The sequence below is a fragment of the Letharia columbiana genome, assembly GCF_014066305.1.
Source record: "Letharia columbiana isolate WasteWater2 chromosome Unknown Sc0000027_s0, whole genome shotgun sequence".
Taxonomy (NCBI): Eukaryota; Fungi; Ascomycota; class Lecanoromycetes; order Lecanorales; family Parmeliaceae; genus Letharia; species Letharia columbiana.
This window is the reverse complement of record NW_023501069.1, coordinates 315,865-330,720: the sequence shown is the minus strand read 5'-3', so window position 1 is coordinate 330,720 and position 14,856 is coordinate 315,865. Positions and strand designations below refer to the sequence as shown.

General features: G+C 50.9%; 4 protein-coding genes across 4 annotated transcripts; 1 reads left to right on the top strand and 3 right to left on the bottom strand.

The window, feature by feature from the left end:
- Positions 1-548: 548 nt before the first annotated feature.
- On the bottom strand, positions 549-1,976 carry HO173_007994 (uncharacterized protein; the record flags this gene model as incomplete). The annotated part of the gene is made up of 3 exons (XM_037309894.1): positions 549-708; positions 764-1,179; positions 1,230-1,976. The coding sequence occupies 3 exons, from the start codon at positions 1,974-1,976 to the stop codon at positions 549-551; spliced, it is 1,323 nt and encodes a 440-aa protein (XP_037163191.1).
- Positions 1,977-2,160: 184 nt separating this feature from the next.
- HO173_007993 (uncharacterized protein) lies at positions 2,161-5,480 on the bottom strand (the record flags this gene model as incomplete). The annotated part of the gene is made up of 2 exons (XM_037309893.1): positions 2,161-4,719; positions 4,773-5,480. 2 exons carry the CDS (start codon positions 5,478-5,480, stop codon positions 2,161-2,163), a joined length of 3,267 nt encoding a protein of 1,088 aa, XP_037163190.1.
- A 1,296-nt stretch (positions 5,481-6,776) lies between these two features.
- HO173_007992 (uncharacterized protein) lies at positions 6,777-8,736 on the bottom strand (the record flags this gene model as incomplete). The annotated part of the gene is made up of 2 exons (XM_037309892.1): positions 6,777-7,917; positions 7,967-8,736. 2 exons carry the CDS (start codon positions 8,734-8,736, stop codon positions 6,777-6,779), a joined length of 1,911 nt encoding a protein of 636 aa, XP_037163189.1.
- A 1,392-nt stretch (positions 8,737-10,128) lies between these two features.
- HO173_007991 (uncharacterized protein) lies at positions 10,129-14,734 on the top strand (the record flags this gene model as incomplete). Its single annotated transcript, XM_037309891.1, has 5 exons — positions 10,129-10,408; positions 10,464-10,567; positions 10,618-12,885; positions 12,941-13,672; positions 13,736-14,734. 5 exons carry the CDS (start codon positions 10,129-10,131, stop codon positions 14,732-14,734), a joined length of 4,383 nt encoding a protein of 1,460 aa, XP_037163188.1.
- Between the last annotated feature and the right edge of the window lie 122 nt (positions 14,735-14,856).

Below are 14,856 nucleotides of genomic sequence, written 5' to 3'. Positions count from 1 at the left end.
AGTAAAACATGCACGAACCATCACCAACCTGCAATGCAGCGGCTCTGCGGAAATCGATTGAATTGAATCGCTAATGCCCTTCAGCCCTCCCTGTCCACCCTGAGCTATGCGTGCCTTTTTTGTTGCGATGCTGTGTCAAGCAATCGCTATCATCCCCACGAGCAGGTGAGTGAGCAAGCTATGATTTTAGAGAGGGCGGGAATTGACGAGTGAGCTTGGTAATGCTCCCCAAGTCGAATTTTAGAAAGAGCGGAATCAGAGCTCGAGGCTCTATCACTGAGCAGCAAGGAGCCACGAAGCTTGTGTACCGATATGCAAGATGCAGGATCCTTTCTTTTATTTGCCGAGCGCCTGTGAATCGATGTGCCCGACAGTGGATATGAAAGAAGGAACCTTTAAGACAATCTATCGAAGGTGTGCAAATGCTGGTATCATTGAGCACTCGGAATGTGGCACGAGGTAATGTAGCGAAGTAGATGTGGCGGCCGCTATGCCACTGTTGGAGATTTCGTGGAGATTTAGTGAAGATTTGAGAAGCAGAGGACCTCTCATGATGTTTCGGCATCCTTGCCGCCTTCCGCCGATTCTCGGTCCTTGGGGGACTTCGTTCGTTGGCGCTCAACTGGTTGAGCATTGGCGGTCGGTGGCGAGGTGGACGGGGGAGAGGTTGGGTCGGCGGCTTCTGAAGACTCCAATCCTGCAAGAGCACTGCAATGAGGTTAAAGGCTATTCAGTGAATAGCCGCAGAGCTGAAGAGACTTACCTGAATGTATTTGCGGATTTCGCGGCTTCCTTCTCTTCCTTTTCCCTCTTCTCCTTCTGAGCTGGCGGAGTACCTGTCCGACTTGACGCACCAGAGTCGTCTTTCTGAGCACCAGCCATTCCTGGTCTTCGAGTGTTCGATCCTCTTGGCCCACCGAACATGGAAGTAGGGCCAAACGTAGGTTGGCCTTGAGAGCTGACTTGTCGAGAACCGCCTTTGCTGCCCAGTCTTCGAAGATCGTCCATGCCAACCGTGTTCTTGTGGTAGTCTGGTGGTGGCATCATGCCATACTGAGCTCCACCTGAGAAATTTCGGGCGTCGCCGCGGCCTATGGGTGGGCGACCACCGCCACCTCCTCCCCTTCGCGAGTTGTCTTGCTGGCGTTGCATATCCTTCTCGCGTTCTGCTTGAACAGCCTAGAGGGGCATTAGTCAAGTCCCAAAGATACAATCGCCAAAAAACTTACTTGAACTCGCACTTCCTCGAGTGTTGTAGGGCCCTTGAGAACACCACCCTTGGAAAGCCAGTTCTTCTTGCGGAGATCAACAATGTCCATAAGCATGAACCTTAATCGACTTGGTAGTCCCTCGATTACGATCATCTCATTGATCTTCATGAAGTAGGCATCCATCATCTTAGGTCCATTAGTGGTGCTGTCCAGGGGCTGGCCAATAGTCCTCAACAAGTTGGTGAGCGACTCCACCTCAGCCTCGTCTGGCATTCCCTCGTAGTCGACAAGCTTTTTCACACACTCGTGCATGATGCGTTCTGTGAGCATGCCAAGTTTGTAGAGTTCACCAATGAAACGTACAAGTCCCAGACCACGTCGCTTGGCGGCAGCCTCTTTGTAGTACTCGTCAGACAGCATCTTTGCTTCTTCCGTCTCGCCTTCTGGCTTGTCACCAAGATCCAATTTCCAACCACGCTCGAACTCCTCTTGGCACCGGTTGAGCAGGTACTTTCGGAAGAGCGCACCACCATGGACGACGCCTTTCTTGTCAAGAATGTTCTCATCCTTGATCTCGGGACTCATAGACTGAAGCATACGCTTGCAGAACTGCGCGTACATCTCCGCCCAATGTGCTTCATCAGTTGCCTTCTCGAACGTGAGCTGGATGACCTGCCGTAAGGTTCTGCCATCAGACTCGTCTTTGGATTGAGAGCTGATGTCCAAGATCTGGACTGTAATCTTATCGAAATTGTTTGGAGTCATCTTATTGAGATTCGACTTGACCTTCCGCTGTACAACGTCCGGAGCAAGGTGGCCATTACCTCCTGGTGCTGGCCCAGCCATGCCGGTAGCGTTGCCACCGACAGAACGAGGCTTCCAGCCAGAAGCAGTAACCTCGATAGGCTTAAGATTAGCACCAGCAGTCAGTGGCATAGCTTTATTATCCTTAGGGGTCTTCTCGTCGCGTGGCTGCCCTACTGCCACGTTGAGAGCCGCCACGTTGGCTAGCGTTGCGTGGCGAATTTGGGTGGTTTAGTGACGTGGAAGATGGTGTACGGTCCATCTTGGTGCTGGTAGCCGGCGCAGGGAAACCCCCACCAGGACCCCGTGAGACAAAACTCGCCAATGGGTTTTGCATGGTTGGCCGTGCTGGTTGTGCATTGCGATTGGCAGTAGCTGCTTCGAAGCGCTGCGACGATGTGGTATTGGGGGGAAGAGTCCTTCCACCTTGAGCAAAGGCACCCATTTGTAGCAATGGAGCTCTGTTGGAGGGCTGTCGTCCTGTCGTTATGGAACCAGGGCCGCCTCCACCTCGTGCAGGAGTACGAGCAGATGAAGGCTCTGATGTATCACCAACCGTCTCATTGACCCTCTCCGTCCAATTCTCAGATGGCTTTTCGACGAAGGCCCGTTGGAATTGCAACAAGAATTCCTTGTTGTATCGCAACTTGCCCGTTGGCGCTCCTGTGTTTAGCGCCGGATTTGGTGAACTGATGGGAGCAGGATAGGAGACATCGTTGATAGACATGAGTCGCCGAGCGGATCGCAGAGATAGGAGCTGGGCGCTAGGCTGGGCTGGCTCGACAGGCTTCGCCGTATCAATCTTCAGCGCAGTTGGCTTCTGCTTTCCACCAGTGGCTGCTGGTTTTGATGGAGCGGCAGGAGCCGGAGCATCTGATGCAGGCGTGGCAACACCACTGTCAACAGGTGTTTCTTCTGCAGTAGCTGGAGCATCACTGGTGGGAGTTGCGGAACCATCTTTCTTGAGTTGTGCGAACATATCCTCTCGCTCTTTCTGTGAGTCGTCACCTTCAGACTTTTCAATCTCTTTTAACCGAGCTTCTTCGGCCTCTTCAGCCTCTCGCTCTGCTCTCTTCATTTCTTCAGCCGCCATCTTGAAAGCCTCAGCTTCTTTTCGTGCAGCTTCCTCCTTTTCGGCCTTTTTCTTCGCTGCATATCGCTCCTCGGCTTCTTTTTCCTTACGCTCCATCTCGGCGAATTCAGCCTCCATGCGAGCATATTCATCTTCTTGCTCTTGTTTCTTGCGAGCCTTCTCAGCGGCTTCGTCGGCCTCAGCTTTAGCCTTAGCAGCAGCACTCTCAGCCTCCGCGGCCTCAGCTTTGTCTTTCTCCAGAGCCTCTTCGGCCTCCATTTGAGCCGTGGCTGCCTCTCGTTGCTTGGCATCAGCCTCCTCCTTTTCTTTGAGAATCTTGTCTTCGCTGTCTTTCTTCTCTTGAGCTGCCTTGGACTCTTCTTCGTTCTTCTGGCGCTGCTCTTCCGCTCTGTCCGCCTCCATTTTCTTAGCAATAGTCTCTCTCATCTCTTTTCGTTTCTCATCGTCGGTTTTGACACTCTTGTTTTCGTTTCGAGGTTGCTGAGTATCAGAGTAACTTGGTACACGAGGGGGAGGAGTCGGCGTCGGAGCAACCGCAGGAGACTTGCTGGGCGGCGCAGGGGAAGCAGATGATTTTTCGAAGGTGACGACATCACCACTGTTGGGGTTCTTGATGATAATGCCTGCGCTCTTCTTCTTTGGAGGGATCTGGAAGTTGTTTGTGGTCTTGGGCGCTGGGCTGTTGGCATGACGGGTAGCTGCAGCTGCGCTGTTCACTGCGGGAGTTGAGCTTCCTTGTGGTCTGCCCATGCTTGAGCTGGGCCGATCACTGTGCGAAATTGCGGAGGACGTGCGTGACATGGGCGATGGTTGTTGCTGGTTGTTATATTGGCCCGGGTGGTATTGCGGCTGTTGAGGACCTGGAGTCATCTGATGTGGAGGTCGAGGAGAGCTTGGCGGCATTTGCTGTTGAGGCATGCCAGGCATTCCGTACACGTTGTAGTAAGCCATATAATTTGGATCATAACTATATTGACCCTGTTGTTGTCTCAATGTCAGAAATTGTTCAAATTGACCATTGGCAGGGGAAAGATCAAGGGGGATTGGAGCAGCATTCTTATCCGAGTGCCGGCGCTGATTCGGTCCTGAATGCTGCTGTGTAGGAAAATTGCGTTTTGTAGATGAAGAAGATTGAGGATTTACTTGTGGGGGTCCCATATTAGGGGGGTATCCACCATACTGACTGGGGTAGCCATATGCTTGTTGCCCACCCATCTGAGGGCTCGACATCGGAACTTGGCCAGGCTGTGGGTGAGCCGGCTGCGAATTTGCCAAAGCTGGACTTCGAGCGCTTTGAAGTGGCGAATTCGGAAAAGGTGCGAGTGATCGATTTTGACCCTGGTATGGAGTCATGTTTTGATTACCTCGAGGTTGGCTCGGGGGTGGTCTAGCGTTAGACCCAGGCATGTATCCCATGTTTTGCTGAGGATATTGACCTTGGAAGTTACCTCTTCCTCGGCCGCCTTGGGGAGGATACCCGCCTCTGCCGGCAGGAGACATTGCATGATTGCTCATGTCACTGTGTTGAGATTGCGACGATTCGCGACGAAGGTGACTAGGTTGTGCACCAGGTGCGAGAGGACCTTGAGGTGCACCAGGCGGCCTCATTTGCTGTTGTGTCACGTTAATGAGCTGCGCTACAACGAGACGCAACAAAAACTCACACTTGCTTCAGTACCACCAAAGTTGCCAAAGCTGAGGCTAGTGCTGTTGCCATGCAGACTAGAGGGAGGTCGGCCACCGCCACTAGCAGGTGGCTGTGGGATTGGTGACGGTGATGTCTGGGGTGATGTCACGCGCGGATTCGATGGAGTGTTGACGGCCAAAGAATTCGTAGACTGGTTGGGATGTGGCGTTGCGTTTTGCGCGGCTGCTGAGGCATCTGCAGGATGAGACCCAAACTGTATGTTGCTCCCACCTGTTGGCTTTCCTGCTACCGGACCTCCATTTGGCATGTATCCAGATGCGCCCGCAGCACTAATTGTGACTGAAGGCTTGCGGCTATGATCGCCTACCCCTGAGTTGGAGCTTGTGGGTGTGTTTCCATTGACTATTGTTGGTGCACCCACGGTTGGAACGGCAGGCGGAATAGCTACCCTGCCGTTCACTGGTGAGCTAGTGTCAGGTTTTCCATGTTGCGCAGGTATCTGGACTGCCGGTGCTGTTGGAGCTGACGTGCCTGACGCAGACGACGGCGAAAAGGTCTTCTTGGTCGCGCTGGCGTAGCTGGTTTTGACAGTGGCAGAAGCCGTACCCGCGGCTTGAGGCGGTGCTCTACCGCTTGCCGAAGCCGATGGCGAATGCGCTGGCGCTACCTGTGATGCGTTGCTTGGGGCTTGCGGTGGGAGGACTGGCTGAGAAATGCTTGTCATCGAGAATTTGGTGAAGTTTCTGTAGTATTAAACGGTATCGTATCCAGATTTTCTGGCTCCAACACGAAATTCAAGAATCACTTCCGAATGTCAAATCCGGTGTCGAAGTAGATGAGAGTGGAGATTTGTGGGTGTGGGTGATTGAAGAAAGTGTCGAGTGGTCGGTTTTCTTCGCACAGGAAGCAGAGCCTGGTCAGGCGTGCTACCCTAGACCGGTATAAGGAGTGTGGACTCAGCAAGCGTGAGTGGTGGTATTAGAAGATGTTGTTAGTATCTTCAGGTATCCGCGTACATCCAAGAGGACTCGCAGGATATGGTAGAATGATTGTTGGGTGGTTGATTGTCGTGAAGGATGTGGTGAGAGAAAATATCTGAAATCTTTCTAAGGGAGATTGCTCGCAGGCGAGCCGCTACCCGGCTAGTGGCAAATGCGGTTTAGTGTCGTTAGCTTCTTGTAACGAAATTCGATGATAAAAAGCGTCTGCACTCTACAACACAGTCATTGACTCATTCAATCTGTGTTACGAGTCATCTACGAAGAATGTGGCTTTTTTGTTTTGGAGTACCATTCAAAACATCTTCTACAATAACGGGGGCATCGCATACATGCCACGTTACTCCTGGCCGCCGACTGGGTCTCTCGGAGAGGCACGAGAAACGCCCTGATGACCGCGTACCCATTTCCACACTGTAAGATTTCGCCTCCTTGTCCGTCTCCGAGGCTCAGACGGCAGTGAGCCATGTTTTTGTTTTCAGCCGAGCCCATCAGCCCATCGCGTCCCTCGGATGTGAGACTTCAGCTTCAACTTCGTATTGTCGCAGGCGCACTAGGCGGAGCAAAGGCAAACAACCTCACCCAATCGCGTGCGTGCAAGGGTATCAATAAGCCATGCTTGGATTTTCTTTCGTGAAGTCTCCATTCTTTGAAACAATCCATTTTTCCATGAGAAGAAGAAGTGCAAGAATAATACCTATGGATGTGTCTGCTTTTTTGGAGAGGAAGACCTGAAAATGGTAGTGGGATATGCAAGTGACGTTCAGTTGCAGTACACCTGCATGGAAACGCATGAATCCATCTTTGTGATTTGTTACTCATATTTTCGGGATCTCCGATAAGATCTATTGTGTATCTTAGGCTTTGATTGACTCATCCTTAGGCTATTTTCAACGAAGGAATTCTTCAGGATGCGACATGCAAGACAAAACCAATAGATTCTTGAAATACAGCTTCTGAATACAAAGCTTTTGAAGAGTCTTACTGAACCAGAAGATTGACGCGCAATCCCGTTCAGCCCTTCACGGGTCCTCGTATTTCATGATCCCCTCCTCCATCGCCTTGATCTGCAAAGCTAGCATGCGTGAGAAATATCTGCACAAAGCGAGGTTGCCACCGAAGAACCAAAATCCAGGATGGCCTGTTTTCCTCCACATGGTCCGCAGCTCACCCTCTTCGTCGAAGCCCCAGACATCTTTCACTTGATCAGCGATCTCGTCTCCAAAGATCTTTCTGGCGGTTCCACGCATGTTCTGATATCCAGTCGCAAAAACGATCTCATCAGCCTCCAACTCGGAGCCATCAGCGAACAGCAAGCCATGCGGCTTGACCTCCGCGATCTCTTGGCCTTGCTTGACTTTGATCTTGCCATCAATGATAAGTTGACTCGCTCCCACGTCGATGTAGTAGCCGCCTCCACGTTGGAAATACTTCATGAAGAAGCCTGCGTCGTCGGGTCCATTGTCAAGCTTGAAGCCCGCCTTTCGAAGCCCGGCAAGCAGGTCGGCGTCCCTCCGTGCGATCTCCTTAGTAGCATCAACGTGCATGCGTTTCAGCATGGCGTTTGGAATACTCATGAACAGTAGGTCTGCGTCTTCTGTATCAGGACCACCTTCTTCATAGAGCCCAGCAAGCAGCACATCGAGGCCTTCTTTTGATGACATGACATACGTAGATGATCGCTGAACAACAGTGACATCGTAGCCATGCTCGTAGAAATCTTGTGCGATGTCATGGCCTGAATTGCAGCAACCCACAACGATCGCTTTCTTGCCCTTAGAATCTGAGGTGGCACCTTTGAATTGACTGGAGTGGCAGAGACGGTCTCCCTTGAAGTCCTCCATGCCCTTGATTTGAGGAAAGGACATCTCGCCGCTGTGTCCGGTAGCTTGAATGACATGGCGAGGGTGGAGAGTGCGCTTTTCGGTGGTACCGTCCGCCTTTTTACGCTCAAGGTTTACGGTCCATTGCCGCTTGCTGCCATCCCAACTTGCTGACTCGAGGTTGGTTTGGGTCCATACGTTCAGTTCAAGCAACTTGGCGTAGGATTCGAACCACTCCGCAAGCTTGTCCTTGGGCGTAAAGATTGGCCAGTGTGAAGGGAAAGGGACGTAAGGTAGATGGTCATACCAAACAGGATCGTGAAGGACTAGTTGGTGATACCTGTTCAGGTGTCAGTGGAAATATGAAGAAGCTCTTGCGAGGAGCTTACCTGTTTCGCCAATTGTCTCCAACACGAGGGTTGCGGTCGATGATCAAGGTTGGAACGCCCAATTGGTGAAGACGTGCGGCAGACGTCAAGCCTCCTTGTCCGGCACCCAAGATTAGGACTGTAGGTTCCATGTCACCCTCGAAATTCTCCGTCGCCGTCCTCCTCTCCTGCCAGTTCTTTCGCCCCGGCTTCCCACCGTGAGTAACTCCATGTGGTCTGTTCCCACGCACGGTTTCCTCATGACCCTTCAACTCATGCATTGCCGTAAAGAGTGTGAAAGCCTTCCATTTCCCACCGTCTTGCTGATCTTGCAACAGTCTAACGATGCCGGGTCCCTTACCAACATCGGTCTCGATGTTCAGAAACGATCCCACACCGTTAATCTTGCCATTGAAGTCCGCGGCAGACACATGAGGCGAGTGCAGAGCACTACTATCGTCGATGCTTATGGACTTGATACGGCTGCCGTGAGGGGAGGATTCGAGGAACGAGATGATCTTCTCTGGTCCGTTGAAAGTGTGATAATCCCAGGAGAGGGCAAGCTGATCACGCCAGCACGAGCCTGGTAGAAACAGCTGCTTGAGGCTTTCGTAATCTCGGTTCGACAGAGCCTTATTCAACGATTCAGCCCATTCCGAAGCAATCTTGTGGACATCGGCTTTAGGCGGGGCATTAGAGTCGGCTTCACTTGGATATGCTGCCGGCTTCAATTGGTTTGAGCCCGACTCGATGCGATTGTGCGACGGTATTTGCACTGCTGCGGTAGCCATGGTGTGTCAATTGGATGATGCTGCAGTGGTATATGTATGTGGTCTTGGATAGAAGATGGTAGAAGCAATGCGTTGTTTCTACATCGCAGGCCAAGCCAGTACGGGGCCAAAGGGAAGGTGTGGAAGTGGGCATCTTGAGAGGCGTGGCACGACGATTGGCTTTTCCCCGCATACCTAAAGTAAGGTAAGGTAACGAGTAGAGGAGTGGATGCAACAAAAGGACCCCGCATCCACCAAAGTTTGGACCTCGGATGAACGGGAGCGGGATCTCAGATTGATTGGAGACCAGAAGCGACTAGCCCAATTCAGTTAAGGGTACTTGGCCTGGTGGAATAGCTGCTTACAAACAAAACTATATCCTCGTCTACCCACATGAACGTACCATAATCTCTTATCACTCTGTTTACATTGATTAAAACAATTCACAAGAAGTATAGGAAAAATCTGTGACTAGTGTTTATATCGCCAAAAAGATGTAGACAACGGCGAACGGATTCAAATCAGGGCACAGTTTCCAACATGTCTGCCAGCTTCTATGTCTGTAAATCGTTGATACTCCGTATGGCAAAACCAAACGATTGAGGTGCAGACTATCTGCCGATGCGTCTGCTTCTCAAGCCCCAGAAATACCACACTTTCCTTGCCTGTCTTCCAACGTATCTGTTCGATCACGTCATAGCTCTCGCAGGCTTTCAAGCCTGCGGCCCTATGAACCTTTGCTGTGTGCGTCAAGTTGATGTTTTCTCAAGCTTCAAGTTTGCCAAAGACTCACGAGTCACTGAGCTAATCCCCAAATCATTTGTCAAGTTGATAGCCTCACATGAAGTCGAAAGACAAACATTCTGCAGTATTACATAGCGTCGAGCCTGCAAGAGCCTCAAAGCCCGATTGTGGGTGTGGTTAGAATTTGAGGTACGTCCCTTCCCAATCAGAATGCAATTGGGTTCAATTGAAAGTAGACAGCTCATTTCTTGCACCGATATCTACTATCCCTCTTTTATGCCAAGAGCCATGTTCCGTTGCCAGGCAAACCGTCAGAAACAGTTGCAGTCTGGGAGGCTGAATATCCCTTTTGCTACGTCAGATGTTGGTGGTATTCCGAAAATAGCTATCTTTTCACGAACAAAACCGGTCCAGGTTAGACAGTTAACAGCAAGGAGGTTTCTCGTTAACGCTTGTCGTGTCAATAAAGTATTTTAGGAAGAGCAAGCCCTAATCTTATCTTAGCTCCGTTAGTTCGCCAACAGTGATCCGCGTTGCGCGTGCTCGTGTTTTCGCGACCTGCACTTCGGGAAATCCAACTCTTTGACACAATTGTGCAATAACAATTTGTTCAATCATACCCTTGATGGATTGACCGTTTGTACCTGTCATCTGGAGTCTCATTCACCTATGTCGCGCCACGCACGTCTCGCAGAATTGCGAGCGCTGCGAGCATCTGGCAAGACACGTCTCTCTACCTACAATGTAGAAGAAGAAGAGAATGTATATGAGGAGGTAGACGAAGAAGGCTACAAAAAGGTGGTCAGGGCTCGCCTTGATCAAGATGACTTCGTCATAGATGACAATGGCGAGGGGTACGCGGACGATGGGCGGGAAGAGTGGATGGGCGAGCGGAGGGACGACAGTGCCAGTGGAAGCGAGGAGGAATTGCCCTTGAAAGGCAAAGCTGGTCAGTCGTCTCACAGGAGTCTTCCCTTCTGGGACTGGCTGAAGCATGACCGTAGCGAAGAGAAAGCGTGAAGAAGACAAGGAAAAGACGGAAAGAACCAACAACAGCATCAACAAGTACTTTAGTAATGGACCTGTTGCTGCGGCTCCAAAGCCGAAGGTCAGCTCCTCAACTCGACATTGCATCTACGATACTGATACTTTTCCCAGCCTGTCGCTACTGTCGAGGATGCTGTTTTCATGGCAGATCTGCTGGGTGAAGTGGACACGAACATACCAAGTCGTCTTCCATTGAAGACGGTCAAGACGGAATCTCGACGGAAGACTCGCGTGCTCTCGCCTCCAGTATCACTAGAAAGGAAAATCGCCCTTCCCAAGCAGAGAGAAGCAAACAAAGCTGCCCACTTGCTCAACACCCCGCCTCTAGAAACAAATTACAATGACGACGATGGCTTTATGGGAGGCATAGATGACGATGCCTTCCCCGCCAGCGATCCAATACCATCTTCGCCGACCAAGAATGCGGTGGATCGTAAGGGTCAGCAGTCAGTCAAGGTCGAGGAGGAGGATGAAGACATGATGGAGGTAGCTCAAGCCATTGGGGATAGTAAAGTCAAGGCTGCAAGTGTCAATATGTCTGGATCACGTCCTACCCCGAAGGTCGTGAAAGCTCCTGCGTATCCATCACCAGCAAGCTCCTCTCCTACCCGACCACCAACCGATGTTGTTGACGCATCTGCGTGGAACGACATCACTTCGAAGCTCAATGTTTTGAGCAGCCAAGAGCCAGCAACATCTAGCTTTGGAAAAGTCAGGATCGAAGACGCAACCGAGGATGACGGCAGTCTACGCTTCTTTTGGACAGACTACACTGAGGTCCATGGCAGCCTCTGTCTCTTTGGCAAGGTCAAAGACAAGAACTCAGGCGCATATGTCAGTGCCTTTGTAAAGATTGATAATATTCTAAGGAAGCTCTACTTCCTACCCCGAACTTACCGCCAAAAACATGGGCGAGACACATCTACCGAAGTTGAGATGGGTGATGTCTATCAAGAAGTAGACGAGGTCATGACAAAACTTCGCGTGGACATGCACAAAATTAAACCATGTTCGAGGAAATACGCCTTTGAACTTCCAGATATACCAAAGGAAGCCGACTACTTGAAGCTGATGTACCCGTATGAGAAGCCTGCTTTGCCGGTAGGCATGAAGGGGGACACCTTCTCACACGTCTTTGGAACTACGACTGCGCTCTTTGAGCAGTTCGTTCTCTGGAAGAACATCATGGGTCCATGTTGGTTGAAGATCGACGGCGCTGAATTTGCACCCCTCAACAACGCCTCTTGGTGCAAATTTGAGGCTCAAGTTGCATCTCCCAAGGCCGTTACTGCGCTGAAAGAATCCGACAACATGGATGCGCCGCCTTTGACCTTCATGAGCATCGCACTCAGAACAAGTTTGAATGTGAAAGAGAACAAGCAAGAGATCCTCGTCGCCAGTGCGCGTATTTATGAGAACATTTCTCTTACTGATACGACTCGTCCGGAGGATCTGCCATGCAAGACTTACACCATCATGCGCCCTGCTGAGACCTCTTATCCAACCGGCTTTGATGCACTGAGCAAGAAGCAGCGTGGCACTATCATGCTTGGGAAGAACGAGAGTATGCTCCTTTCTATGTTCCTTGCAGTCTTAGAGAGGGCGGATCCAGATGTTCTCATGGGCCACCAATTGCAAGATGTTGACTACCCGATCTTGCTAAGTCGCTTCCGGGATAGGAAGACTCCAGGCTGGCACAAAATAGGGCGAATGAGGCGAAGCGAATGGCCCAAAAATATGGGAAAGGGTGGCGGAAGCTTCTTTGCAGAGAGGCAACTAGTTTCAGGACGCCTTCTCTGTGATGTTGCAAACGACATGGGCAAGTCATTAATGACCAAATGCCAGTCATGGAGCTTGACTGAGATGTGCGAGCTTTACCTTGGTGAAGGGAACCCACGGCGTGAAATAGACAACGAGGTTGCTCTCAAGACCTGGGCGACATCAAGAGAAGGTCTCCTAAATTACGTCAATCATTGCGAGGCTGATACATACTTCATCGCCGCCCTCGCCTTACGAGTGCAGATGCTACCACTGACGAAAGTCCTCACGAACCTGGCCGGAAACTCTTGGGCAAGGACGTTGAGTGGTACCAGAGCCGAGCGTAACGAGTACATCCTGCTACACGAATTCAACAAGAACAAGTACATCTGTCCTGACAAAGTATTTGGCAAGGGCAAAGCACACATCGAAGAAGAAACGCCTGAGGGCGAGGAGGGTGCTGATGTGAAGAAGAGAGACAAATTCAAAGGTGGACTTGTATTCGAGCCAGAAAAGGGGCTTTACCACAAATTTATCCTGGTCATGGATTTCAACAGTCTGTACCCAAGCATTATTCAAGAGTACAACATATGCTTTACTACAGTCGATCGATCAGATCAGGTACGTACTCTTTTTTTCCCCCCAATGTTATTCAGATCAGGCTGACAATGAACAGTTGGAGAACGACGAGAAAGTTCCTGATGTCCCTGTGGACCAAAACCAAGGTATACTGCCGAAACTCATCGCTACCCTCGTCAGCCGTCGAAGGCAGGTCAAGGCTCTCATGAAAGACAAGAAGGCCACTGTTGACCAGCTTGCTACTTGGGACATCAAGCAACTTGCCTTGAAATTGACTGCCAATTCCATGTACGGTTGTCTTGGATATACGCAGTCAAGGTTCTACGCCCGGCCTTTGGCTATGCTCACAACATCCAAGGGCCGAGAGATCTTGCGGAGTACCAAAGACCTTGCGGAAAGCACGCAGTTGCGAGTCATCTATGGAGACACCGATTCTGTTATGATCAATACTAACGCTGATAATATCGAGGACGCGATGAAAGTTGGCATTGACTTCAAGCGTTCCGTCAATGAGAAGTACAAGCTCTTGGAGATCGACATTGACAACATTTTCCGAAGACTCTTGCTACATGCCAAGAAGAAGTACGCCGCGATCAACATGATGGAGGTTGACGGCAAGTATGTGGACAAGCTTGAAGTCAAAGGTCTTGATATGAAGCGAAGAGAATACTGTGCCTTGTCCAAGGAAGCGTCATCACGCTTGTTGAATTTAATCTTGTCTGGCGAAGAGCCCGAGGTGGTGGTCGGCAAAGTCCACGAGTACCTTCGCGAGCTGTCCGAGAGGATGAGAGAGGAGAAGGTCCCAGCTCAGAAATATATCATCTTCACAGTAAGTCCTCTTTATACCCTTGTCCTTTGCCCGTCTCACTCAATCGTCTTAACCTCATCCCAGAAACTCGGCAAAAACCCCAAAGACTACCCCAATTCCGACAGCATGCCCCAAGTCCAAGTCGCTCTCCGCGCCCTCGCCCAAGGCAAAAGTGTCCGCGTGAACGACGTGATCTCCTACATCATGACCGCGCATGCCGTGGGGACCACCACAGCCCATGAATCCACCGCCAAACGTGCCTACGCCCCTGCAGACGTAACATCGGCCTCCTCAACCTTAAAACCAGACATTGAATGGTACCTCTACAAGCAGATCTTCCCTCCCATCGAACGTCTATGTGCCCCCATGCCTGGCACCGATGCCGTTCACCTTGCCGAATGCCTCGGTCTTGATACGAGGAAATACAGCATTGCTTCTGCGGCGTCCTCGAACCAAACGCAGGAGATCAGTCCGCTGGAAAGTCAAGTACCGGATTCTATCCGGTTCAGAGACTGCGCTCGACTATCGCTCAAATGCCGTTTCTGCAAACACGCTTTTCTCTTCGAAGGTATAGCCACTTCCATTGCCAACGTCACCCCCGAAGGCATCGTCTGCCCGGCACCAGACTGCAAACGCCCCTTCTCCACATTAGGTGTAGTATCCCAACTCGAACATGCCATCCGTCTCCAAACATCAAAGTACTACGACGCCCACCTCATCTGCGACGACAGCAGCTGTGGAAACCGCACGCGGGAGATCAGCGTCTATGGACACCGCTGTCTTGGACCCAAAGGTCGTGCTGAAGGTTGTTTGGGCCGGATGAGGTATGAGTACTCTGAAAAGGATATGTATAATCAATTGTTGTATCTTCGAGGTTTGTGGGACGTGGAGAAGGTAGGCAATGGGGTGGTGAAGGGTGACGGTGACGGTGAGGGGGAGGAGAGGGAGAAAGTGAAGGCCGTGAAAGAGTGGAATAGGGAGAGGTTTGGGACGTGTAAGGGGGTTGTGGAGGGGTATTTGAAGAGGTGCGGGAGGGTATGGGTGCAGATGGATGGGTTGTTTGGGTTTGCTTTACAGAAGTAGAAGAAGGGAGAAACTGTTGTTCATGGTGATGATTTTTTTGCTGTATGCATAGGGTTTATGCTTGGATAGCACGCACTCAAAGCACTAAGAAATCAGGCTCCAATAGCTCAGAAAGAAGAGTT